The sequence below is a fragment of the Podarcis erhardii genome (assembly GCF_964252035.2).
Source record: "Podarcis erhardii genome assembly, chromosome: 17".
Taxonomy (NCBI): Eukaryota; Metazoa; Chordata; class Lepidosauria; order Squamata; family Lacertidae; genus Podarcis; species Podarcis erhardii.
The window spans coordinates 25,260,944-25,287,853 of NC_138515.1; the positions used below are offsets into that span (position 1 = coordinate 25,260,944).

Here is a 26,910-nt window from a genome sequence, read left to right on the forward strand (position 1 = left end):
TGACGGGGTGAGCTCCCGTTGCTCGGTCCCAGCTCCTGCCCACCTAGCAGTTTGAAAGCACGTCAAAGTGCAAGTAGATAAATAGGTACCACTCCGGTGGGAAGGTAAAACGGCGTTTCCATGCGCTGCTCTGGCTCGCCAGAAGCGGCTTAGTCATGCTGGCCACATGACCCGGAAGATGTATGCTGGCTCCCTCGGCCAATAAAGTGACAATAGGTCACGACTGGACCTAATGGTCAAGGGTCCCTTTACCTTAAGTTATAATTAATTAGGGGCAGTTTGTCCCTCCTCTCCCTCTCTTTCTCTCTCTCATTCCATTCACAGATAGTGAACAAAGTTTTAGAATTAATCCAGCTAAAGTAGCAGGGTGTTTGATGCACATGGCAAAGCATCGTGTCGTTTCTTTGCCATTCCACTCCAGGAAGGTAGAGTTGAACCCTGCCTTAGGACAACCTGAGGAATTTGATGCAAAAAAAATTGTGTGTTGTGAAGATTGTGCACCATGCCATATCGTACGCAGTCGTGATGCTTTGAACCAAGGCTGTTGCGTCGGGCAGAGAGGATGGCTCAGAAACTCTCGGCACCTCCTGTGCTTACGCCGTAGGCGGATTGGCTGCCAGCGTCCAGACTGGCTGCATGCCTGGTTGGTTTGCATGTTTCAGTGATAGATTTTGCTGAACATGACAAGTGTTGTTCCTGGAGGAAGAGGCGGTGCAGCAACTCAAAGGCACTGTCTTATTTGCCTCGTGATTACTTATGGGGAAGTTGAGCATTTATCAGCCATGATGTCAGATTATTTTAGGGAGAAATGGGGGGGGGGGGGGCTGGCTGGCTTTGCTTTAGTCATCTGATGTGTTTGAAATCTTGTCTTTTAAACCATACTTTGTCTGGAACAGATTGCTGTTGTTTTTAATTGTGATGAATACACAGAGTCTTTCACCTGTGCAACTTCATGTGCACTTTGTAGCATATTCTGCACTGCGATCTAACGATTTTTGACCTGCATCCATAGCTATGAATCTTCACATCTAACCCCTACCCCAAATATAATAGTCTCTACAGGGATCTGATACAGCTTGTTGATAGTTTCAGGCACAATCCTAATTATCTCCTCGGCTTTGCTGAGCGGCGGGACTACTGGTGCATCTGCAACCTTGCCACTCACAAGAGCTGCAGTGGAATTAGGGACCAGGGCATTCAGGAGGGAATCTGGACCCAATTCCTGCACCAACTTCAGGCTAGCACAGGCTCAGATCAGGTTGGATGTCATTGCACATCAGCTGTGAGACCAACTTGATATTCAGCAGATCCCTTGCTGGCTGGCTGAGCCCCTCTCTGCCCTTAGAACACTCCACTTCTGCTGGCATGCATTCCACCAGTGGGCCTCCTCGTCACCTGTACATATTGGTGGCTGGCAGGACACCAGCTTACCTGGCAGAGCTGGGCAGAGGGACGATTCCACCTCATCCAACCCTCCCATTCCCAGCTCAGAGTATTGGAAGCTTGGATTGCTCTGCTGGTTATTTACCAGACTTTACAATTCCAAGTTACTATTATTCAGATGCATACATATTGTTTCATAAATGAAGGTGATCACTTATGTACGGCATACAGTTAAGTCTATTGTTAATGGGGCAGGCTTTTGGTGATCACTGTGGGCACATTGGTTTCTTGTAGAGCTACTATATCAGAGTGATCTTTGTTTTAAATACTACCCAGTATTGGCAAAGCTCAACATGCATAAAGACTTTTGGCTTCTGCACAGTTTCAGAACACACAGAAAGAAGTAGGGATATAAGTTTGGGCATGCCCTAAGCCTGGCAGTCAGAAAGCTCTGGTATGAAACACTCTGTACGATCCCTATTCCTCAACTGGGGTGAATTTATGAAGGAGTGATCCAAAAAATTATAGGTGTTTAAAGCAAGGGACGCGGGTGGCACTGTGGTCTAAACCACTGAGCCTAGGGCTTGCCAATCAGAAGGTCGGCGGTTCAAATCCCGTTGCTCAGTCCCAGCTCCTGCCAACCTAGCAGTTGGAAAGCACGTCAAAGTGCAGGTAGATAAATAGGTACCGCTCTGGTGGGAAGGTAAACGGCGTTTCTGTGAGCTGCTCTGGTTTCGCCAGAAGCGGCTTAGTCATGCTAGCCACATGTCCCGGAAAAACTGTCTGTGGACAAACGTCAGCTTCCTCGGCCAGTAAAGTGAGATGAGCGCCGCAACCCCAGAGTCGTTTGTGACTGAACTTAACTGTCAGGGGTCCTTTACCTTTACAGCAAGTGAATCTCCCCTGCTCCTTTCTCCCTTCCCATGTTAGCCTGGCTGATAATTAGGCCTTATAAGATAACCTGAACTTAGGAGGGTCTTTGTGAATGATGAACTCAAAAGAATAAAAAAAGAAATGTTTCTTTTCTCTCTTGGTTTACCAGAAGTAATTTAGAACAAGGCATAAATCAGATCCATCTAAAAGTCATGACACAAATGAAAATGAGAGGAGAAGGGGGAGGAAAGTTGTTGCCCCAAGTTTTAATGACGTGGCAAAGTTTGTACAAAGAGCAGCTGGAAAAACAGTTGCGAGAGCAGAGGAGACAAATGGAGCTGTTTTATCGCAAGGCTGACAGGGAGGGGGGTGTCCCTGCTTTTCATCTCTCCCTGACAATGAGAGCAAAAGGGAGCCAATGGGATGGAATAACCTTGCTTCCCAACTATTCTACATACCATGGCCAAATGCAATCATTGTGGCTGGATGACAGTAAAGCAGTCCCTTTGCTGTCCTAGCTTACCTGTTTTAGGGGCAAGTATTCCAACTGAATCTTATCACTAGCCTGGATTTACTGTATCTGGGATGACTTTGTCTTTAAAAGCTTTTGAAGTTATTCAGATGGGGGTAGTTATTATCTGCCTGCCCTCAAAACAATGAGAACTGATATGTTTAGATTCAAGCCACTGTTTCTCCAGCGCTGTTTGTAGTGATAATGGCTTTTCCATTTTAAACTTTCTAGACCTTACATGCAGAGTTCTTTTATACCAATTGTTCCGCGGAATTCAGGGCATGTTCACGATTATAGGCTGGCTGAGCCTGTCTTTGTAGAGAAAGCTGTTCTACTAGTAGGCCAGTACAATTGTCTTTGCTCTTGGGTTGCTAAAATTATGGGTCACTCGAGCATGGTTCAAAATTATTCTGTCATTGCAGAAGGCAGTGGGAAAGCACTTTATAATTGCTATCAGGAAGAGCTGTGGTTCAGTGGCACAATCCCAGGTTCGGCGTCTTCCTCCTATCTGAAAACCCTCAAGAAATGCTCTCAGCCAGTCAGATAGTACTGAGTTAGATGCACCAATAGCTTCCGGTATTCCTATTGATAAGAGCAATTCCTTTCATAAGCCTTTCTTTCTTTCTTTTTTTTAAAGTGGAAACTGATTTTAAATTGGAAAGGGAAGAGTAAAGGGGGTATTTCTGTCACTTCTGCAGCAACTAGGTATATGAAAACAGACTATATTGTGGATGTTGGATTGTGCTTTTGTTGTTCAATAAGAAACATTGAAAACAATCAAATTAAAAAGGCAGTGTTGAACATTCATGACTTTCTTCATGCTTGCAATGACCCAGCAGAAATAAGAGGTGTAGCGAGGGATGTTTGTCTCTTCCCCTCTTTTGGGAACGAAGAACAGCAGCATAAGAGAAAAGCATCCTCTGGCTATAGGCAGGTGTGTAACAGTTCAGAGAGAGCTAGAAAAACGCATCCATTTGGTGCTATCTCAAGCTGTCCCATAGCCCAAAGTGAACTGCTATGCATTGAGGAAGGAGAAAGCAGACAGTCCCTGGTTATCCTCAGTGGCTCTGGTGCTCCCAGTACAAGGGTATACATTCCTGCTCCAGAGCATCTGCTAATATCATGCTTGAGGGTGCGACCAGCTCCATGCCAGCAATCAAGGAAACTGTGCCATCTGGATCACCTCTTGGAGGCCTTTCTAGCCAATCAGAACGAGGCCATGGCCACCAATTCTTTTGACAGTCTTGTGACATCTCAAAACAAGCCTTTGTGTATGATGATTCCGTGATAAAGATGGGAATCTGAAGCCAAGACAGGAGTGTGTCTGATCTGATATCTAAGTGTCCCTTTCCATTACTTACAGACTGTACCAGAAAGCATTAGTAAATTAGTTACACTCACACTAGACATTGTTGTACTTTCCAACTCCTACCCCCCTTTTTAGTAGGTCTTTATATTTACTGCAGGGGTACTTTGACAAGCCAGGAAAAGCAGGAATGAGCCAGTTTTCTGGGTCAAGTTGCTCTCACTGTATTACACAAGCAGCTCTTTCTGAGTGAGCATTGTTCTCCAAACATATTTGTGAGGCACACTTAGACAATAATACGGAATGCTCTTTTCCACACAGAAGTTTTGCAACTAAACTGGCAGAAAGGGGAATCACAGGCTTGGCTTTTTCTTTTTTTTTTATAAAAAAAATGCATTATAACTAAAAACCCAGTTTATTGTTTCTGTTGCTCTTACTGATTCCGTTCTTCCATTGCCAGTTCAGTGCTAGACCACTGCTCCTTCCTGCGCCAAGTTAACCCTTCACCATGCTATGGTTCCTTCTTATCTGGGATAGCTCAGTGAGGCTCTTAGTCTCTGGATTGTGCGTTCGAGCCCCACGTTGGGCAAAAAGATTCCTGCATTGCAGGGGGTTGGATTAGATGACCCTCGTAGTCTCTTCCAACTCTAAAATTCTATGATTCTTGTGTCAGGATCACCCAGGGGTGCTGACATGGAGAGAAACCAATGGATGGCCTTTAACAATGTGGCTTGCACCTCCCATGTCATCAGAATACAGTGGTACCTCGGGTTACATATGCTTCAGGTTACAGACGCTTCAGGTTACAGACTCCGCTAGGCCAGAAATAGTACCTCAGGTTAAGAACTTTGCTTCAGGATGAGAACAGAAATCGTGCCGCGGCAGCGTGGTGGCTGCAGGAGGCCCCATTAGCTAAAGTGGTACTTCAGGTTAAGAACAGTTTCAGGTTAAGAAAGGACCTCCAGAACAAATTAAGTTCTTAACCTGAGGTATCACTGTATTGAAAGAAGGGTGTCATTCAGAGTAAATCATTCTATCCGTGGTTATAGGTCTAGATCAGTTTTTTACCTTTGAGGTTCCTGGATGTGGCATCCAAGAATAAATTTGTTTCTTTCTCCCCAAGCCTGTTCTTCTCTCCCCAACCCCCACCCTAATCTAAGAGCATGTTGTTAAACAGCCCTGAAAAGATTTCATCCTCAAGTAACCCAGCTTTTGCCTCAAGCCCTCTGGTGACAGCGATTATTTTGCTTGTAGAACAAAAAAGCTTCAGGGAACATGTAACCGGAGAACTGGGATAGAGAGCGTTGACCGACAGTAACCCCAGAGCATGGGTATTCGGGAGAAAAATAGGAAGTGTTTCTTTCTTCATAACTTTTCTTCTCCAAACCAGACTGGTGTCCTGCCAAATCAGGGTCTGAGCAATACAATTGCAATGCTTAGCGGCATAAAGGCAGGGGCAGGGTGTGGGAAGAGGCTGCAAACCACAAAATGCAGAAAACACAGTGCCTCCGCCTTCCTTTCTCGTCTTCCACCCACCATTCCATTGCAGCGGAGATTTGTGGAGTTCTCCTTCCATCCCTCTTGGCATGCCAAGTGTCTCTTGTAAGCGAGCCGGCTAATTAACATTTTTTAAAAGTATCAGGCAGCCTCGCAGACCAGCATCGGCTGCCCCCTTGGGATCCGGCAACGGCGTTTGGGAATGTGAGCTTCTAAAGGCTGCGTTGGCATCGCATTGCCTCCTCTTTACCCCAGAAGGTGTTCTGCGCTTTGCACTTGAGCTGCTGAAGCCTTCGCAGCCACGTCATTTTCCGCAGCTCAAAAACACACATATTCAGAATGTGCCTTTATAACATGTTAAGGAACAGGGTTAAAGCTTTCAAGCTACATAAGTCTCCTCATAATACAGTGGTACCTCGGTTAAGAACTTAATTCGTTCTTGTGGTCCATTCTTAACCTGAAACTGTTCTTAACCTGAAGCACCACTTTAGCTAATGGGGTCTCCTGCTGCTGCTGCACCGCCGGAGCACGATTTCTGTTCTCATCCTGAAGCAAAGTTCTTAACCCGAGGTAATATTTCTGGGTTAGCGGAGTCTGTAACCTGAAGCGTCTGTAACCCGAGGTACCACTGTATTCGCTGTTTGAGGGAAAGGGTGGGAGAAGCCGTGGCCATCCACAATGCAATTGTGCCCACCCAGATTATATGATTTAGATCAGTTTGCTTCATAGCGTATTCCAGGGATTCTTCGATATGTTGATCAGTACTGGTGCCATACGTCTTACTCTGCTTTCCTTTGGACCACATCAGCGAGGCTGAGAGGGGGGGTCTTGTCATCTGGGCAGCCCAGGACCTCCATACACACTGCCCAGGCTTGTGCCCTAGGGGAAGTCACTTAGGTGCTGCTAACACAGTAGTTTGACTTCACCCTTGGAGGCATACTCCGTTGTCTCTAGAGACGGATGACAACAACAACTGGTGGGTGAAGTTCCCCAAAATACATCTTCCCCACTGCCACAAACACCGTGTGTGAATTATGGGAGGGGAGAAGCAGAGGCAGCCCTGAATAATACCCAGTAATAATCACTGACTCCTCCAAATTTTAGGCATTTTATAATAAATATTATAATAAAATTATAATAAAATAATAATTTTATTATTATTTATATGAAACAAATAAATAGGAACAAAATAAAAACAGCAGCTGGAGGGGTACACATCATAAAGTTGTTGAGGGTTTTTTTAAGGTCAAAGTTGTTGTGTTTGGTTTGTTCAAAGATGTTGAGCTTTTTTGGGGGTACATCTTCCCCAAAACCAATTGTTTTGCCTTTTTTGGAAATTTATAAAGATTTTAAAAAAATATTTAGCACCCCTTCTCGAACATCTTGCCCAATTTGCCAAAAATCCACCTGGACGCCATTTTTCGGCCTAGCAGCCCTATGGGAGGACTGTAACTCTCTTGATAATCCCCGTTGATATCTAAGCGCTTAACATGGGTTGATCTGAGTGAACAAAGCAACACAGAGCTGGGGACAAGACTGACCCCTTTAGCCAGGTACATGGCCTTAGAGCAAGTGAAGCAAATATGGAACCTTCCCAGATGTTGTGGCCTACAGCTCCCCAGCTGGCATGGCCAATGGTAGGGCATGATGGGAGTGTGGTCCTCAACAAATGGAAGGCATCACATTGGCTGTCCCTGCCTTAGAGGAGGATCGTGGAGAGATCTAGACAAGGGAGAAATGGGAGGTCCTCAGAAGAGGTATGGGGTCAAACCATGCCTCCCCAGAGCCTCCAAAACAGTAGCTAGAGGGGCTCGTTGCAAAGGTTAGAGGGGAAGCATCCCGTGCAGTGTACCACCAAACACTACACACTCCATAGTTACAGGATTTATCCTCCATGTATATTATACAGTGTGAAAGGGAAGCCCAGGCTCACATGCCATTTTGTTGTTGCAGTCTGCAAATCCAAAAAGTGGTGTAGAAATGTTTTCTGTGCATAAATTATATAAATAAAATGTGACAATGTGAACTGGCTAACCCACCTGGGAGGCCTGAGAAGTATATCTATGAGATGTGAAGGGCTGTAGCTGGAAAGAAATGTCACCTCTCTCTTCCCATGATTGCAAATAAATATTTTCTACTTATGCACCAGAGCAGGGGAGCGGGTTCTGGCTAAAGGGCACATCTCTGTTACAAAGTGGTGTGATCTTTATTCTAGTTTTAACTGTTACACTTTCCCCCTGAACAGCCCTAGCAGTAGTTTGGTAAGGAGAATGATACATAATTTTCTGTTGGACAATTCCTAGCCTCTCACTCCCACGATTCCATCCAAATTATAGTCTTCAAAGGGAAAAGTGCATGATAGCTGAACAAGTTTGATGCTGTAATACTGACATACCCTCTCTGAGTTTTGATTTGTTTTGAATTTTGAAAAAATTGTTTTCTTGTTATCTGGCAGGTGTGAAAGTCCGGGATTTCCTGGTTGACAATGAGACCTTCTCTGACTTTCTCCATCACAATGCCTCCCTACCAAAGTTTGTTGTAGATGAAATCCTGAATGCCGAGGTTAACCTCCAACAGGTAAGAAGCGTATACTGTCAATGAACAGCACTTGGGAAGAAAGTCTACAGTTCTCAATTTGAATGTCATGAATTGTGAATGTGATGTGGAAAAAATGATTTAGCTCGAGTCCCAGGAGTGATTTATAGATTTACAACCTCTGGTACATGTTTCTAGGTCATTACATCTGGCTACCGGATAAGTGTGAAAGACCTTTGCAATTCAACCAAGCTGTCAAAGTTTGTCAACATCCAAAACCCAGTGGTAGATGTTCTCAGCAGTGCCTTGATTTGCTCCATTCCTAAGGAAAAGCTTTCTGCTGCAGAGAGAGTGTTTCAGGACAATCTAGATGTCATGAAGCCATTTATGGTGAGTGTGTTGGCTTGAGTATTTTGAATTGTATTCACCAAGGTACAGTGCAAGTTTTTAAATCAGCAGAATATCGTGGTTCACATAATATAGCGTACTATGTTACAAAACAAAATGCAAACAAACCCTTTCCACGTTACATTTATCATTACACCTGGATTGCAAGAGACCTGTGGCTGGTTATTTCAAATCACTGTGTGATTCATTATCTCTGCAAAAAGAAGGGAGAGAGTCCAAAGGTCAAAATTTTCTACTTCTGTGGTCTTAGTATCTAAAGCTAAATATTTAGGTCTGGTCTAGGCATCCCTGTAACCCATGGTTTGAAAACCAGGAGCCAGTCTTTGGGATACATATCCCTTTCCCCTCCTTCCTTCCTTTATTGGCATTTGCCATGCTTTAGAATTACATGTGTTTTGATGTTAGCCAGTTTTATAGTATCCATGGCCCCATCATAACTCCAGTTTGAAACCTTGATTCGAAGTGTGTTTGCAAATCATATTTATGAGGGAACCTGGTTAGCATATGTCCAGCTGTAATTCTAAACCTTAGTTAATACTGATAGAAGAATGGAGGAGTTATTCGCTTCAGAAAATGGAAGAGGGAGGGGGATAGATTTCAGATATCTAAGACTAGCTTCAGATCTGTAAACCATTGTTTGGGGGGAGCCAAGGTTACATTTGCACCAGTTCCCAATTTAGCATAATAAGGTTGTGTTGCTATTCAGTGTCATCAATGGTAACTTAAGCAAAACAGACTAATCCCTGCTCCCAAAGGACTGGCAGACTTAACTTTTCTTAAGCAGCCTATGAAATGGCGTGACTCTGTCCATCAGATTTTTTTCACCGCCTATTCAAATAGAGCTGTATGACAAAGGGGCAACTTGCTTCCCGCAGGAGCTGTTACTTTCTTTAGCTATAAAGCTATGTTAAAAAGCTAAAGTGGGAGCAAGCTGTTCATAAATGATGGGAGCAACAGAAAGCAACACTCTTATGGACCAGCATGTGAATGCCTGGCTAAGTGCAAAGCAAAAGCCCTTTTTAGTTTTGATATATCTTGGGGGATACAGAATTAAGCCTCAGTTGTTTGGCTATTCGCCTAGCCAAAAGCATAGGATATCTGACACTGGAGTCATATTTCTGCTCTGTCTGGAATGTAAAGGTCAGCTCTTTTAAAACTGTTATTGTTTTTCACTAAACTGCTTGGACTCTCATATTTTCCCTTGTCATTTGCTTGTTTGCTTGCTTGCTTGAAAGCTTATCACCTGTTCTCCAGCCTAAGGGTTACTGAGAGTAGCTGTAGTATAATAAGGCATCAAGCCAAACAGCAAAAGTTGAAAGCTAATAAAATTCCAGCTCATTGAAAACCAATCAGCCTAAATTTTAGACTCCTAAGGACCGTGCCAATAGAAATGATTTCACCTGGCACCAGAAAGAAATCTTGCTTAGCTAGCCCTTCTAGGGAGAGATTTCCAAAGGCAGGGTCTTTTCGGTTGTGGTGCCTCTCTGGCTTCAGGTGACATGGGATCTCAGAGAACGACATCTGAGGAAAATGTTAATGCTTGACAGGATTATGCAGGAATCTCATTACACTAGCACTCAAGGGACGGAACATTTTCTTGGGTTTTTTCTGTATGGCAATAATAGAGCTTAATTGAATTAAGTAGTTGTTTGTTACATTGCAATGCTTGGAAATGATTTCGATATGTGTATTGTAACTTGCTTTACTTTCCAAATGAAAGGCTTGGGTTTAATATGGTGAATATAAACCCTTTTCTAAAAATCATACTCCAAATTTAGGAGCAGAGCTGGAAGACAGAAATTAAACAAGCTGAGCTTCCGTTTGCAGCTAAATAAAAAGCTACTTTCTGATCACTAAAAGAAACTTAGGGAAATCTCGTGATGTTGCAAGTCAGCAATACTATTTATTGGGAAACAAGTGCCATGGGAAATGTGAATGACGTCTGTGTGTTTGTCTCATGCCTGACACTGTTGAAGCTAAGAAGGTTCTGTACTTCTCTGAAATGTAGGATTATAAGCATCATAAATAAATAAAATTATGGTTCAGGAAACTAGAAGGGGAAAGGAGACACAGGAAGAACAGCTTTGATGAGTCAGACCAATGGCCCACTATCCATCATGAGCTACACTTTACCAAACACATGAGTGGAAAACTACCCTCAGTCATGAGATGTTAGCAGTCACTTCCCATTACTTTATTGCCAGGACCAGTACATATGTTGGTGGGAGTCTGGGTTTAGGAATAGACGGAGGTAGTGATTTATATGGCCTTTGCTTATTAACTCATTTATTCCCTTATTTTCAGCTAAGAGTGACTCCCAAAGTCACTACAATTAAAATCCATCATGCATTGCCAAGCTAGACCCAGATATTTGTGTCCCATGGGTCAAGCTTTCCTACCCAAACCTAGGTGGCTCTTGGCTTGTTCTAAGTAACAGGGACAGTGAACAATGTTGTTGTTGTTGTTGTTGTTGTTGTTGTTGTTGTTGTTGTTGTTGTTATTTCTATACTGCTCTTCATCCAAGGACCACAGGGCAATTTACAATATAAAAGCCACAAAAATACATAACATAGCAACAAAACAAATAACTCCCCCATTGATATCCCAAGCCATCTCACTATTTAAAGTATATAATATTCACCTGCCCCTCACCTCTAGATACTGCTTATTTAGCACAGGTATGAAATTTACGGCATGTAATGCCCTAAGAGAGAATTTAATGAAAATGATCTATAGGTGGTACATGACACCAGTCAAGCTTGCAAAAATTTATCATTTGCCCGATAATAAATGTTGGAAATGTAAAGAGACGGAAGGTACATTCTTTCACCTTTGGTGGACATGCCCGAGGATTAAGACTTTCTGGGAGATGATCTATAATGAAATGAAAAAGGTATTTAAATATACCTTTCTGAAGAAACCAGAGGCCTTTCTCCTGGGCATGGTAGGCTAACTGGTGCCAAAGAAGGACAGAACTTTCTTTATGTATGCTACAACAGCAGCAAGAATACTTATTGCAAAGTACTGGAAGACACAAGATCTACCCACCCGGGAAGAATGGCAGATGAAGGTGATGGACTACATGGAACTGGCAGAAATGACTGGCAGAATCCGAGACCAGGGAGAAGAGTCAGTGGAAGAAGATTGGAAGAAATTTAAAGTTTATTTACAGAAACATTGTAAAATTAAGGAATGTTAGAAGGATGTTGGAATGAAGTTGTGTGGTTTTAGCAGAAATGTTATAAAGGACTAAATAAAAATGGATTGTTAATTGGTGAAAGAAGAGAATGTAAAATTACAGTATATTAAGATGAATTATCAGGATAAAAACAAAGATGGAAAGGATTTGCTGAAATATCTAACTGAACTAGAATACAAAAAAGGGAGGTGTGAGGAGGTCAAGGAAACAAGCAAATGAAAGATAAGTTATGGGAAGGTTTGATTTGGTTTTTTTTATTGTTTGTATTTTTCTGTGTGTTTTTTTCTTTTTTTGTTTGTTTTTACTTATTGTGATGTATTGTCTTGTTTTTTCTTTTTTTCTTTTGTAACCTTTAAAACTTGAATAAATATTATTATTTTTTAAAAAGATACTGCTTATTTAGATACATGAACAGGACATAAGGAGATTTCTAAAATTATGAAGAACAGGCCAGAAGTATCCGTTATGTAGAATGAGGCAGTGGCCATGTGTCTTACTTTAGAGAGGTCAGTCCTCTGTTTGAAGGTCCTCTTTGAAGAGCTGTTAGGTCCAAGTATGGTTTAAAGGGCTGGACCCTAAGAAGGGAGAGCAGGGGCCTTGGCTGTTGCCCTTCAACAGTTGCTATTCCAACAGCAAACTGGGCATGCAAACATGTCACCTGGTCACAGCCTTCCATACGATGGTGAGATAGATGTATTGTACCTCAGGTTACAAACTTCATTCATTCCAGAGGTCCATTCTTAACCTGAGGTACCACTTTAGCTAATGGGGCCTCCTGCCGCCACCACACAATTTCCGTTCTCATCCTGGGGCAAAGTTCTCAACCTGAGGTACTACTTCCAGGTTAGTGGAGTTTGTAACCCAAAGTGTTTGTAACCCAAAGTGTTTGTGACCCGAACCATTTGTAACCCAAGGTACCACTGTATTTCTATTTAAATTTTAGCAATTATGTCTGCATTTGCTTCTACACATATGAGTTCCCATATGGAAATGTTACGCAAATCTGTGTCCGTTTCTTAATCCTCCACGTTTGGTGATACCTTTCCTCTTCTAGTGAAAGCTTAAGTGGGCAGACTACTGCCTCAGGTGGTAGATGTAAAAAGACTGGAGAGCAGATATTGCTGTGTTGTGGTACATGGCCTGCCCTCCATTCTCAATCAAGTACATTGGAAGGTGCTGTCTGATCAGCAGTGTTGAAATAAGATTGAACTCGCAACCTGATTAGCTTTTGTGCAGGCACAAAAAAGATGCAGAGCAGCTCTGGAACGGAAGGAAAGTTGTCATCTCCAAATAAACGGATGATGATAATAATAACCACGTGTTCATAAACCAGTAGGGTAGGCCGTTAGGGTGTGACGAACTATGTATGATTAAAAAAGGTTGGAGGGCTATTTCTCATGAATAATCTTGACCCAGTCTTTTATTATATCGTGTGGGCGGCTGTTTCAGATGACTGTGATGGTTGTGATTCATGCTTCATTCAGAGGCCTCAAAGGAACTTGGAACAGCTCTGAAAGCCCTTGTGTTGTCTGCATGTCTTCTAAATAATTTGGGTGGCATTTTAGTGTTCCCGTAGCATGAAAGAAACACTGAACAATACCAGCTGGAATGAATGTTGAACACCCAACACATGCAGATGGTACAAACTGCAGCCATCTACAGGTAGAGTTAAGGGGTGAAGATGGCACCAGGGCAGGCAGCTAGCTCTGAAGCTCTGTAGAAACACAAATTTAATTGAGTTTTCATGGGTTCTAATTTCTTTTAAAACAATTATTTTATCAACAATTTATGTTTCGGTGCTGGAAAATAGAGCTATGTGGATCTGTAATGCCAACGGCAATTAAGTTTTAATGAACTCTGCGGTGCTATCGGGTGATACAATGTTTTCGGAGTGATGGGAAGCCAATGGACGGATAAATCTCAAAGCTAGGGGAGGTGGCTTATTTCTGAAACACTGGAGAGCTGTAGCCAATCAGCTTTGACTCTACAATAGCGAGCCAGATGGGCCAATGATCTGACTCAGTAGGAGGCAGCTTCTTCTGTTCCTAGGTGTCATCTGTATTGTAATTCACATGCTATAGTATACATAGGCATCTTTGTCCTTGTAGCTGAGCAAATGGGAAAAATATGTGCCAAAACTCTTGCTGTGTAACCTGAATCAAGCCATTAAATATGGTGTTCTTTCTTTCTTTCTTTCTTTCTTTCTTTCTTTCTTTCTTTCTTTCTTTCTTTCTCTTTCTTTCTTTCTTTCCTTCCTTCCTTCCTTCCTTCCTTCCTTCCTTCCTTCCTTCCTTCTTTCCTTCTTTCCTTCTTTCCTTCCTCCCTCCCTTCCTCCCTCCCTTCCTTCCTTCCTCCCTTCCTTCCTTCCTTCCTTCCCAAAATGAGAACACGAGACACAGAGCTTCCACAGTTCTGCTTGCCCCACAACTTGTCCCCTAGGAAACCTGCTTTTTACCATTGAATCAGAGCAAATGTCAAATGGGTTTTCCGTGGATTTACAGGTGCTCCCATTTAGTGCAAAAGAGCGGGTTTTCTCCAGGGAAAGTGGCAGGGCAAATAGAAAAGCACGTGTGGACAAGCCTGCACAATAACGTGATGTCCCAAGGGTGAAGTAACTTTGGCTGACTGTCACATCCTGGGGGGTTCCATTTCATATGTCCTTGATGGAATTGATTAACGATTGAGGTGCAAAGGCCCAATATGAGGCACATTGCCAAAATGTGTATCTTGCAAGCATTTGATGTGATTAATTTATTTTTTATGTCCCACAGTAATTGTGGTAGTGTTTTCAGTGCAGTGTAAGCTGCCAGAGTTTCTTGAAACAAATGGATTTGTGCTTTCCGCTTGCTTAGCTAATGCCCAGGCCCATTTAATGTAATTGTTTAGAGCAGTAATAATGGGAAGTGAGACGGCCAGAGATGCTGGTTCTCATGAGGAATTTTCAGAAACACAGGAGGAAGGGGGGGTGCTTTCCTTCTCTTGCCAAATGGCATCCTTTTTTGAGTGTGTGCTGGCTTCACTTGTGATCCTTGAACTACACGCATGAGAGATGCCCTTGCTGATACAAAATACCATCCTCCTTTGAGTACTAAATGCAAATGATGATGTTGATTCCTATCTGCTGTGTTGCAATTAAGATTCTTCTAAAACTAAATCCCCATTTGTCATTCCAGAAAGGAATCGCCTCCAACTCCACTCTTCAGGATCTCAAGGAAACCACGGAGACTTTCATGGAGAGCCTCGGGAAGCTCCTTAGGGAGGTAGGCTGTGCCTTTTGTCTCTCGCCTAGGATCACTGATACAGCGATGTTCCCAGTTGAGGTATCCAAATTACTCTTAATCCTGAGCAGCTCAGTGAAGCCTGTGAGTGCATTCCTGCTGCCTTTGGGCAGAGGTTTCTGCTGTGCTGGACATCACCAATGCATCAAGCCATTGTTGTTGTTTAGTCATTTAGTCGTGTCCGACGCTTCGTGACCCCATGGACCAGAGCACGCCAGGCACTCCTGTCTTCCACTGCCTCCCGCAGTTTGGTCAAACTCATGCTGGTAGCTTTGAGAACACTATCCAACCATCTCATCCTCTGTCGTCCCCTTCTCCTTGTGCCCTCCATCTTTCCCAACATCAGGGTCTTTTCCAGGGAGTCTTCTCTTCTCATGAGGTGGCCAAAGTATTGGAGCCTCAGCTTCAGGATCTGTCCTTCCAGTGAGCACCCAGGGCTGATTTCCTTAAGAATGGATAGGTTGGATCTTCTTGCAGTCCATGGGACTCTCAAGAGTCTCCTCCAGCACCATAATTCAAAAGCATCAATTCTTCGGCAATCAGCCTTCTTTATTGTCCAGTTCTCACTTCCATACATCACTACTGGGAAAACCATGGCTTTTACTATACGGACCTTTGTTGGCAAGGTGATGTCTCTGCTCAAGCCATTAACTTGGCTCTTTAACTGAAGATTGCTTCCCATCTCCAATTTGTGCCACACATGCTACGTCTGCCAGAGCCAGGTGCAGGCTGCCCTTCCTTGTGGTGGAGGGAGCCCAGGAGGAGCCATTAGAAGAAGAAGCAGTTCAGCTCTCCCCACCCTGTTGTGGCCACACGGAAGCAGGGGCGAAGGAAGGCATCGTGACACCTGGGGCGAGCGTCGCTATGTAGGGCGCACATGTGGTGTCGCTACGTACGCCGCATGCGCTGTATGTAGTGATGCTGCACATGCGCTGTATAGCGATTTGCCACCAGTGCCGCTCCAGCGCCATACGGATGGCGCCAGGATCCCTCCGTCGCCGCTACAGCCGCAGCAAACCGCTAAGTACAGCGCATGTGCGGCGGCGCACGCATGCGCTGTAAGTAGTGATGCTGCACATGCACTGTATAGCAGTTTGTTGCTGCCGGCGCTGCTCCAGCGCTGTACAGATGGTGCTGAGATCCTCTGCTCACAGCTGCAGCCGCGAACCGAGGATGCTCCACAGGCGGCTGCGGTGGCGCGATGGTTGCTCGTGCCTCTGCGGGACCCCGCGGGGTGACTTCTTGTCACCCCCACAGACATGGAACCCAGGGCACACTGCCCCGCCCCCGTTGCGACACCACTGCATGGAAGCATTCTGATATGCATGCATTTTGGGCACAGAAACACTGGAAGTTCAGTTTAACTCACACACAGCAGTTTAATGTGCTTTCGATGCATCCGAGGTATTCATGTTTGTCACCTCGTCCACATGGCATTGCCCTCATCTAAGTGGCATGCCACATGTGAGTGGCGCTGTGGTCTAAACCACTGACCCTCTCGGGCTTGCCGATCGGAAGGTTGGCAGTTCGAATCCTCACGACGGAGTGTGCTCCTGTTGCTCTGTCCCAGCTCCTGCCAACCTAGCAGTTTGAAAGCATGCCAGTGCAAATAGATAAATAGGTACCATTGCGGCAGGAAGGTAAACGGCATTTCCGTGCGCTCTGGTTTCCGTCAGTGTTCCGTTGCGCCAGAAGCAGTTTAGTCCTGCTGGCCACATGACCCGGAAAGCTGTCTGCAGACAAACACCGGCTCCCTCGGCCTGAAAGTGAGATGAGCACTGCAACCCCATAGTCTCCTTGGACTGGACTTAACTGTCCAGAGGTCCTTTACCCTTTACCTTCCCCCTCCAATTAATTTGGATCTTCCTGATCTGCAGATGATGTTATAAAAGGGGGGAAATGAGGTAAAGTGGGCTGATAGTTGGGCTGGTTCTGATACACACACACACATGCATGTTGTTGTTTGTAACCAGCTGCTTTGTACAAGCCTGGTATATCATAAAACTTGTAGCTCGAGAATGAAATTAAAAAATTGGCTGTGCACATAGGTGAACAAGCATCTGCGCGGATGCCCACAATGGGCCTCAAGTTTCCAGAACTCTGGGAGGATGGGAAAATACTAACTGATGGGAGGAGATAACAATACACAATGTGAATTCATCCTATCAAGCCTGTCCACTAGTGTGGGCAGGAAATACTGAGGTCAATTGAATGTGCACATGGAAGTGCACATGGAAGAACCAGATCTGCGCAACCCAGATGCGCATTGGTACTCTGGTGTGTACCCAGCCAAAGAGACAGCGGATCTGAACTTCCTTGTCGAAACTGCTTTTGATAGCGGATGGTTTCTTTGGAAATTCGGGTTCATTGTTTTGGCTTGGGGGCTTGGAGCTCCCTTTCCAAGTCCTTTGAATAAATAAAGTTATGCTGTGTGTTCTTTCCTGAGCAAACGAGCTGCCTCTTTTCTTCCGCCTAACTGTTTCTGCAAAGTGCTTTTTGTTGTTGTTTCTTTTTGCCATTCTCAAAACGTTTTCTCCTCCAGTTTGAAAGTTGCCATTTTAAACAAGTAACGAGGGGTGGAGATTCAGCTACACCTATTGTTCTTTCTCTCTTACTGTTCGCTGGTGAAGCTTTTCCTCCCTGAACTATAATAACCTCTCTGCGGAGCTGCGGTGAGGTCACTCGAGGTTGTTAAGAACTGTACTCCTGCGGAGGAGCAGCGGGGGCAATATCCCACCCCCTTTTCCCTGTTGCTCCAGCCACTTGGTTTCCTAGGAGTAGGTTGCCCTCTGTTGAGTTATAGAACCTGCTGTGTTCTTTTTGGCTGGCTAATGGAAATTAGCAGAAAAATCTGGTTGGAATCAAGATAAAACTGCAGCCAGTTTTAACTATCCTAAAAGTTTGCCTATGAGTTTCTGGTTACAGCTGTTTCCTGTTACATCATTTGAGCATCGGTGATGTTTCATTCGTTTTCCTTTTCTCTCTTGTCTTTTGGTGCGGAGTTAAAAAAAAAAAATCAGAAATCAAAACCATGTGACATTCTCTTTGCTGATGTGGCTGGATTGCTGAGGAATGTGACTTTTCTTTGGCAGTCTTCCCAAACAGCAGTCAGTACCTTTTCTTGCTGTCCTATTCAACTTCAAAACAAAGACAGCTTGGAGGCTTTGCATGAAAACCACTCTGAACTGCATGACCAAAATTTGCTTTTTAATGTCATGGCTCGCTAAATCCTCTCTGACAAATATGTATAGGAATAGAGACATTCAGTCCAGCATTTTTTCTCTCCCTAGGTTAGTGTTGTGTTAGTACGGCTGCCATCTGTCTGGGGAGGGGGAGGGGCAGGGCAGGGCAACCAAGTTTCCAGACGCCACTGATATGCATTTACTAATCTATTTAAAAGTATGCAAATTTTAACCACTGTACTTTGAATGGTTGCAGCTTAGCTATATAAAAAACAAAACAAAAAAACATGGACAGGTGGCAGCCATAACCAGACAAGTCCATATGAAATTGAACTAGATGTAAAACTGGGCAGCTGGGAACAGGCGGCTTGTTCCGAACGTATCTTGTGAGGCTTTTATTGCAGTAAAAGTTGTTCTGAAATTCCTTCTTCAGGAAACGCTGATGTTTAGAAACCGTTGAGTTTTGTGCCATTGGTGCAGCTCTTAAATCTGGCTTGCACAGCAGCCTGTGAACTGGACTTCCTGTGTTCAGAAGTCTCTGGGTGACTGTAGCAGTCAGAATGGATAGCTGTAAACAATCATGAAGACCCTTTCAGCTTCCTAATACTGTATGCTACTGCACATGGTTGTTCATATTCTCTCCACACACCCCACCCCCGTAAAATGCCTAGATAAAAAAGGACAGGGCATCTTCGCCTTTAGTAGTTGTGCAAAAATGGGAATTTCAGCATGTGTGACTTATTGTCATAAGAAAGTTATACCTAAGAACTAGTGTGTGAGTTTATTTCCCCCTCCTTTCTCCCTTCTCCTGTTTTTGAACTATATCTTTATAAACCCACTGCCTTGAGTGTTGTCAAGCAACGCAAGAACTTTGCACACTTTTCTCTAGAATGTTCCTGTCGCGTTTTGTACAATCACTCTTATGTCAGTTCTCTGGAAGGACCTTGGCTATTTCTCTTCCTTTTAAATTTAGGTGGCAGATCACGACAATTGGGATGTCAGAACTATCAGAACGCCTGAATGTTCTTCGACTTCATGTCATGCTCATGTGATTTTTGAGCAGTGGCGTATAAGCCTTAAAGGAAAGAGGAACAAAGCAGAGTTTAGGACACGGAAAGCCTAACTATGGTGTCATATAACCAGTGCTATTTTTCCTGGAAAAAGAGGTGTCGGAACTCGCCGTGAACACCTCCCTCTTAGAATGGCAGTGGCACCTGAGAGGTGCTGGAATTGAGTTCCAGCAATTTCAGCAAAAGGGGCCTTCTTTCTCATCCTGAGCTATCTCATAAAGGTCCTGAGGATAAAATGGATTAGCCAAGAGTTTCTTGGAGGAAGAGAGTAGGATACAAATAAAACAAAGGGAGTTGTAGGTTACATTTGGCTGCTGCAATACTTAAAGATCTAATTTCATAGGATTTATTTCCCTGCCAATGGGTCAGAGTAGACTCATTAAAATTAATGGGCCTAACTTAGACAATGATTAAAAATTAGTTGAATACTACCCAGTGGCTTCCCCCCCGGATGTGTGACTTCATCATTGTACTCATGAAATGCTCACCTAACATCACATGAGTTGCAAATTCCTTTCCAGATATTTGGTCATGCACCGCACAATGTAGAAGCAGCTTTTTTTAAATTGTTCAGTAGAAGTTCATCTTCTGCTGTATTGGCTGTGATTCAAAAAATACCATTGCTTGCGATTAAAAATAATGGAGTTAGTTCAGGCTCACACATTCTGCTTGCTGGTGAAATCAAACTGGGGTATCTCCAGTGGCATTTAACTAAAGTTGGGTCCAAATTATGGATAGACACAACCCCAAGAAAATTAGTCCTTAGAAATTGGAGAGAAGGGCTTGCTCATTAGTTTGGCCTGTTGATATCCTGTCTTCTTACACTCCACCTGAAAGGAAGGTGACTCTTCTGGGGTGAGAGAATGAATGGATTTTGCTCCCCAAGAAGAATACATTCCACGCCTTCCATGGAATGGCAGGGAATACAATGGAACGCAAGCAGTTTGCACAAATAGAAACTGGTGTGTCCAAGGAACAGTTTCTGTTCCTTGGACACAATAGGAAATCTAAGGTTTGTTCGGGATGCTTTTGAACCAATTGATCTTTGGTGTAATATTTGTTACCAGTTTTACAGGAAAATGGATCGAGCTTTGATCTGTAGGTGAACCCCTATTTTTTCCCTCCCCTTTTGAACTAAAGCTCGGGAGCATGAAAAGCTGGAGCGACATGAGGCAGGAGGTGGTGTTCCTAACCAATGTGAACAGCACAAGTTCTTCTACCGAAATTTACCAGGCGGTATCCCGAATAGTTTGTGGACATCCTGAGGGAGGGGGATTGCAGATCAAGTCTCTCAACTGGTATGAAGACAGCAACTACAAAGCTTTCTTTGGAGGCAACAGCACTGACGAAGATGCTGCCGATTTCTATGACAACTACACAAGTAAGTGGAACTCTGCATGCTTATTAATTTTGGGCAGATCATTTGGATTACAGTCCTTTTTTATTTTCAAAGATGCAGGAAGCTACTGTATGATGATGGGTGGATAGCACTTGTCTATACCTGGTGTGCTGTCTAGGATTGAGGTGAGAAAGGTACTGTGCACCTAGCTCATCTCCCATAGGAGCCAGTGTGGTATAGTGGTTAAGAATGGTAGTCTTGTAATCTGGGGAACCGGGTTCGCTTCCCCGCTCCTCCACATGCAGCTGCTGGGTGACCTTGGGCTAGTCACACTTCTTTGAAGTCTCTCAGCCTCACGCACCTCACAGAGTGTTTGTTGTGGGGGAGGAAGGGAAAGGAGAACGTTAGCCTCTTTGAGACTCCTTCGGGTAGTGATAAAGCGGGATATCAAATCCAAACGCTTCTTCTCTTCTTCTTCTTTTAAACTCTTTTAAAGCACCCTACTGCAATGACCTCATGAAGAAGCTGGAGTCTAGCCCACTTTCCAGAATCATATGGAGAGCTCTGAAACCTTTGCTTATAGGGAAGGTCTTGTACACCCCTGACACGCCAGCGACAAGGGCAGTCATGTCTGAGGTAAGATCCCAATTCCACATCGTTCAAAGGAAAGGGGGGGCTTGCTTTGTACTGCTGCTGTCAGGGCTCCTGCAGCAAATGCACAAGAGGGAACTGAAAGTATTGAGTAGGTAGGGCAGCCTTTCTCAACCGGCGGGTCCCCAGATGTTGTTGAACTACAACTCCCATCACCCCTAGCGAACAAAGCCAGAGCTCAGGGATGATGGGAGTTGTAGTCCAACAATATCTAGGGACCCGCAGGTTGAGAACCACTGGAGTAGGGGGTCAAAGTGGACTTGCCGCTTGCCGCATAGTTTGCACTTGGTCGCATTTTCCCAGTCTGGAGGAGGCTGTGTTCTGGAGCTTGGAGCACCAATGAGGTTTTCCTTTCAACAATGATTCAACTCTTACTGGCAACTTATATAGGAACTAGAGGCTGTGTCCGCTTCCTGGTTCTTCTGAATGGACTCATGTCTGGTTCACCAGTTTGCTGGTTTGTCCCTGAAGCTCCTGCCTTGCTCTCTGTCCTTGTGACTGTTGGAGTGGGTGGATCTGTGAGCTGGCCAGGAAGCCAAACAACCATTGCAGAGACCTCTGCTCCTGCAGCTGGACTGCAAAGAGAGAGGTGGAGGGGGGGGAGAGAGAGAGAGATAGAAAAGAAACCTCTGCCATTGTATTTGCTAACATTTTGAACACTTTAAATCCTTCTCCCAAAACACTCAAATACCCCTTCAAATTGACTGCAAGTGGAATGGCAGATTTAGAAGATGGCATTTTTGCTTAGCCTTAAAGAACTTCCAGTGACAATACTGGGTTAAATGAAGCAATAGCTTGGCTCAGTATAAGGTAGGGTCATGTGTGCAGCCATATTTTTTAAGTGTATACATTATATTCTTGGGCATTTTTTCTGCCTTTCGGGAAACGTGGTTTGCACAGCTCTTCTTGTCCATAAGAAGACATTGCCGAAGGCCTTGCTGAATCCTGTGCCATTGTAACTCTGGCAGATTCTGTGCTGATATGCTGTACTGGAACGTTCTGCTCATTTATGCAATTCTGCTTTAACATTCGTAAGGTCCTCGCTCACATGCTACATTTGCTGACCCAGGCAGATGCTCAAGAACAGCTAGGTTTTATGTTCAAGCACTGCAGCGCTTGAAGTTTTGATGTTGCAAAGCTGAAGGGGCAAAAGAGTGGAGGAAGACGTTATAAACTGCTTGACTGATGGGGGTGGGGGAGATGTTGCAACTGGGTTCTAATGTCCAGAATTTAATCAAAGGCCGTTGATACTGAAAGATAAAGCCAACACTGCTTCTTCTTAGGGCAGAAGTCAGAGAGAGCCACTCTTTTTAGCCTGTTCTGCAGGTTGTCACCTTTTTGTTTTATAAAAGAAATTTTCAAAAATTTAACATAAATAATAAATTTATATTTTTCCTGACTTTCCACCCCATTTTCCATGGTGTTTTTATTTCTCCCCCTCTGCTACATGCTGCCTTCAAACTCTTATACCATAACATCAATATTATTCTTCCACAAAGCAAACATCGTTAGGTTCTCTTATTTTGGCTGTTAACTTTGCCAGTTCAGCATAGTCCCTCACCTTACTTATCCATTCTTCTTTGGTGGGAACTACTTTTTCCATTTTTGTGCATAGAGAACCCTAGCCACTATTGTTGCATACATAAACAACTTAATCATCTTGGGGGGGGGGCACGAATTTCTGTCCCTGGTTGTTACCTTTTCGATGTCACCTTTGACCCTTTCACTATCCTGGCAGGTAAACAAGACGTTCCAGGAGCTGAGTGTCTTCCGTGATCTCGGAGGGATGTGGGAGGAGATAAAACCAAAGATAAAAGTGTTCATGGAGGAAAGCCAGGAAATGGATCTAGTTCGGGTCAGTATGCCATAACTTCTCGCTCCTCAGATAACATTGGATATTTCTTGGGAGACCAGTTTACAATAAGTGATTTTAATCTGTTTACTTTGGTATCGTGATTGGCGCTTTGGCCTCGAGCGAGTGCGTGCATGTCTATGTAGTACCTCATTTCTTCTGACAAGCTTGCTTGGGCAGGGCCTCCTTGTCTGTGCAATGTGACTCTAACCTGAGATTCGGCAGGAAGGTGATTCCTTCTAGACAATAGCTCTCCCCTCTGTGATTTCCCCAAGTGCCAGGTTGGCTGATTTGTTGTGCACAACTCAGGCAGATTCTGGCCAGCATATAAATCAGGCCTGCATCCTCCCTTCCTCAGGCCGCTGTGTGTGTTCACCTGCCAAGGACATGGCCCATAATGAATGTGAAACGAGGGGCTATTCAAGTACAGGCAGGCTTCACATTCTGTTATGTTGAGTTCTGCCATAATCACATTACATGGGGCTCTGAACTAGAGACGAATGTGATTAAATATTACCTCACCCGTTTTAACAGAGGAAACAGACGCAGGTCATACTGGTGCTATCCAGATGTGTGAAAAACAAGCATTGTATTTAAATAACTATTTGGAATGACAACAATAATTCATTTCAACCTTTATTGTATTGTAATATTGCCTTTAAAAAATTCCAATACAAGGTCAGTGTGCTATTTGCTATTGGAGAGCCAGTGTGATGTAGTTTGCATTGCTGGGGGGGTTGAAATTCCTTCTCAAGCCATGAAGTTTACTAGGAAGAGAGAGAAGAAAACTGTCCTGTCAGTGACCTAAAGCTCAGGATGTCCCATTAATCAAAGATACTCACCCTGGAAGCCTAATAACCTGTTCAGATCCAGATCGACCACATAACTCTTTTGTTAAATCCACTGCTTTCTTATGGAGCCTGACTCACCCACAACTTCTATGAGAAAACAGAGAAACTGTAGGGACCGTCACGTGTGAGGAGAACACCTCATTGCTGCCTGTGTACCTGCTGCCAGAAAACAAGAAGTGTCTGGCCAGCTGCCTCAGCAGATACATTTTGCAGCAGCACATATGGTCAGTTGTGACAGTGGGAGAGATGTTCAGGTGATAGCATTCTCTAAAGACAGACTTTTTGTTTAGAGTTCACAAGAACACAAAGTGTGCTCTGTGATGCCCCAGAGAGGATGCAAGGCAGGTTCTCTGGTGGATGACCTTTCCGCCCAGCCGGATGGTGGTCTTTGTTTTTTTTTATGGCTCCCTCCGTTTCCCATTTCTGGACATATTAATCAGAAGGAAAACAAGTGGGTGTTGCAACAAGTGGGTGTTTCGATGTTTTAACAGGGCATGTGCCTGTGGACTGTTAGGGACCCAAATCTTCAGTGCTGTACAGCAGGGGAGGGCTCAAAACAACTTTTCTGTCTGGATTTTCGCTTTCTGAAATATGGCAACCCTAATAATCCTGGCAACCCTAATCCTGCCAGAGTTTTATGGAGGCATTAGGACAGTGTCCATGTGCAATTGTTGATTTTGCTATGTTTTACTCACGTTCCATTTGCAAATTTCAAATATTTTTCTGCATACCTTCCATTTCACCCACATTTTCAGAAATTCCCTCTCCTTGTGTGTGCGTCCCGTTGTCCTGCCCTGCTGTTTGGAATGGGTCTTCTCCCTTCGCTGATAAGAGGGAAGCATAATGTGTAACACAGAGCCAAAACCATCCTCATTAAGTTCTTCTCTGTGGTCAAACTATAAACATACTAATATGACATATACAACCCCAAATTTTGGTGCCACTCCCATGGCTGTCCTTCATGGAGCTAAGCATAAGCTGGGAAATAGACATGTTGCTGATTTATGATGATACCTTCCCAAATTGGCCAACGGGGGCACCTCCCACTGCATAATGGCTGGCCCTGCAAACGTGGCCAGAGTTTGGTTACCATGGCACCTCAACTTGTTAACTGAACTCTTTGACACAGTATAAATACGGAACATGCATTTAAAAAGGGGAGGGGGAAAAATCTGATATGCCCAGTTTCTGATTTGTTCCTAATTCGTTTGAAGAGCCCTGTAGCTCGCTATGCGAGAGAGGCTCCCTCTGGCTTCATGGCATCGGAGGAACCCTGTGTTATGACGTTAATATTCCATTTATGCTTCGTTGCCTCTTTGCCTGTGCTCTCTAGACAGTGCTGGCAGTGCTTTTAACAATCGCCAAGCAGCTGAAACAAATTTCTTCCTTTGCCCCTCTCCAGTTTTCAACAGGGCCTTGTTTGTTTGCTTTCAGCAACGGCTGTTGCTTCCCTGCTGAGATATTGTACAAGGCTGCCGCCTAGTGAGCCAAAAATAGAAATTGTGGAAAGGGAAGGCTCAGATCTGACAATGAGCAGAACAAGACCATCATAGAATCTTAGAATTGTAGAGTAGGAAGGGACCCTAAGAATCATCTAGTTCAACCCCTTCCAATACAGGAATATGCAGCTGTCCCATATGATAGCTAACTGAACTATCATGTGAATGTTCAGCTTACCCAGTTCAGTTTATGCCCTGTGTAGCAGTAGTGTCACTAGAGTCCTACTCAGACCACTGTCACAAGGAAGCCTAAGGGCGCCTGGCCTCTCAGGGGTCTTCCAGGCCCCTCCTTCAGTGATCATAGTGAGCAACTGGACAGAAATACTGCCTGCAAATTTACACAGGCAATATTCCACCCAATTGCTCATAACCAGGCAACTGAGAGTTAGGCAACAAGCAGTCTGGGCATGTCCAAAATAGTGGAATACACCATTAAATAATGAGCAGCCTTTCCCACCTAATCTGAATTCTAGGTGTAGGAAAGAGGTTTTGTCCAGTAGCAGTAAGCCTGAGATTGAGCTGCAAGTGGGAAGACTGACAGTGACTGTGTTCTCTCGCAATGACAATCCAGACATCTTGGCTTGTCATGGTTTACTTTGGATGAGCAGCACGCTTTAGTCGGTTGCCTGATCACTTACTCCTCCCCTGGTACAAGTGTGACAAACAAATCAAGTAGTTTAGGCTTCCCATTCCATCTAAACCCAGGACTATGGTGTGTGGCTTCCTTAGTAAGTTAGCCCCAAACTAATGGCTTCAGGATGGCCATTGATCATGGTTTGTTACGGAACAAGAGGCCACCATCCATGGGTTGGGTGTAATGGGAAGCCAAAGCTTCTTGGTTTGTTCATCCTGCTGTTCTGTGCAAACACAGGCAATAGATCTGTGAAATGCTATTTATGCTCTTTGCTCTTACTTCATGGTGAATTTCACTAAGTTTCTTCGCTATGTTGCTAACACCAGACGTTACTGAAGAACAAGTTCCTTTGGAAACACCACTTAATGGGTTCAAGCTGGACCGTAGAAGATCTATCCCTGTTCTTGGCAAAGAACCCAGAGGATGTCCATCCGGTGAATGGCTCAACCCGCACCTGGAGGGAAGCTTTCAATGAAACTGACCATGCTGTTCTGACTATTTCCCGCTTCATGGAAGTGAGTCTCATATTTACTAGTGTTTTGATCTTGTTCATTATTATTGGGGCTATTCCTTTTCTCTCTCCAAGTCGATTCAGAAAGAATAATTTCTGCAATAGACTGCAGAACAGAAACTGGTCCTAAGAGATACACAAGGCCATTTTTCAGGATTTGGGCGGTGGGGGAAGAGCACTCTCAGAAAAGATGTCATCAGTGGGCCTCCTTAGCTGGCCAAATGGACTAGAGCTTAGGTGTCCCTAAGAATACCCAGTCCGCTGAGCCCACATCTTTTGGGGGGAAAGCTACATTTCGACTTGATGATGTAAGTCAAAGTCCACCATTCTT

The 26,910-nt window shown here is 44.1% G+C and overlaps 1 protein-coding gene across 1 annotated transcript in view; it reads left to right on the top strand.

The window, feature by feature from the left end:
- Positions 1-26,910, top strand: part of ABCA1 (ATP binding cassette subfamily A member 1) — a 119,439-nt gene that overhangs the window by 50,195 nt on the left and 42,334 nt on the right. Inside the window, exons 6-12 of the mRNA XM_081844697.1 lie at positions 8,026-8,147; positions 8,304-8,495; positions 14,886-14,972; positions 20,383-20,623; positions 21,078-21,217; positions 22,971-23,087; positions 26,395-26,583. Of these exons, the coding sequence (XP_081700823.1) occupies positions 8,026-8,147; positions 8,304-8,495; positions 14,886-14,972; positions 20,383-20,623; positions 21,078-21,217; positions 22,971-23,087; positions 26,395-26,583 (1,088 nt within the window). The remainder of the gene's footprint in view (positions 1-8,025; positions 8,148-8,303; positions 8,496-14,885; positions 14,973-20,382; positions 20,624-21,077; positions 21,218-22,970; positions 23,088-26,394; positions 26,584-26,910) is intronic.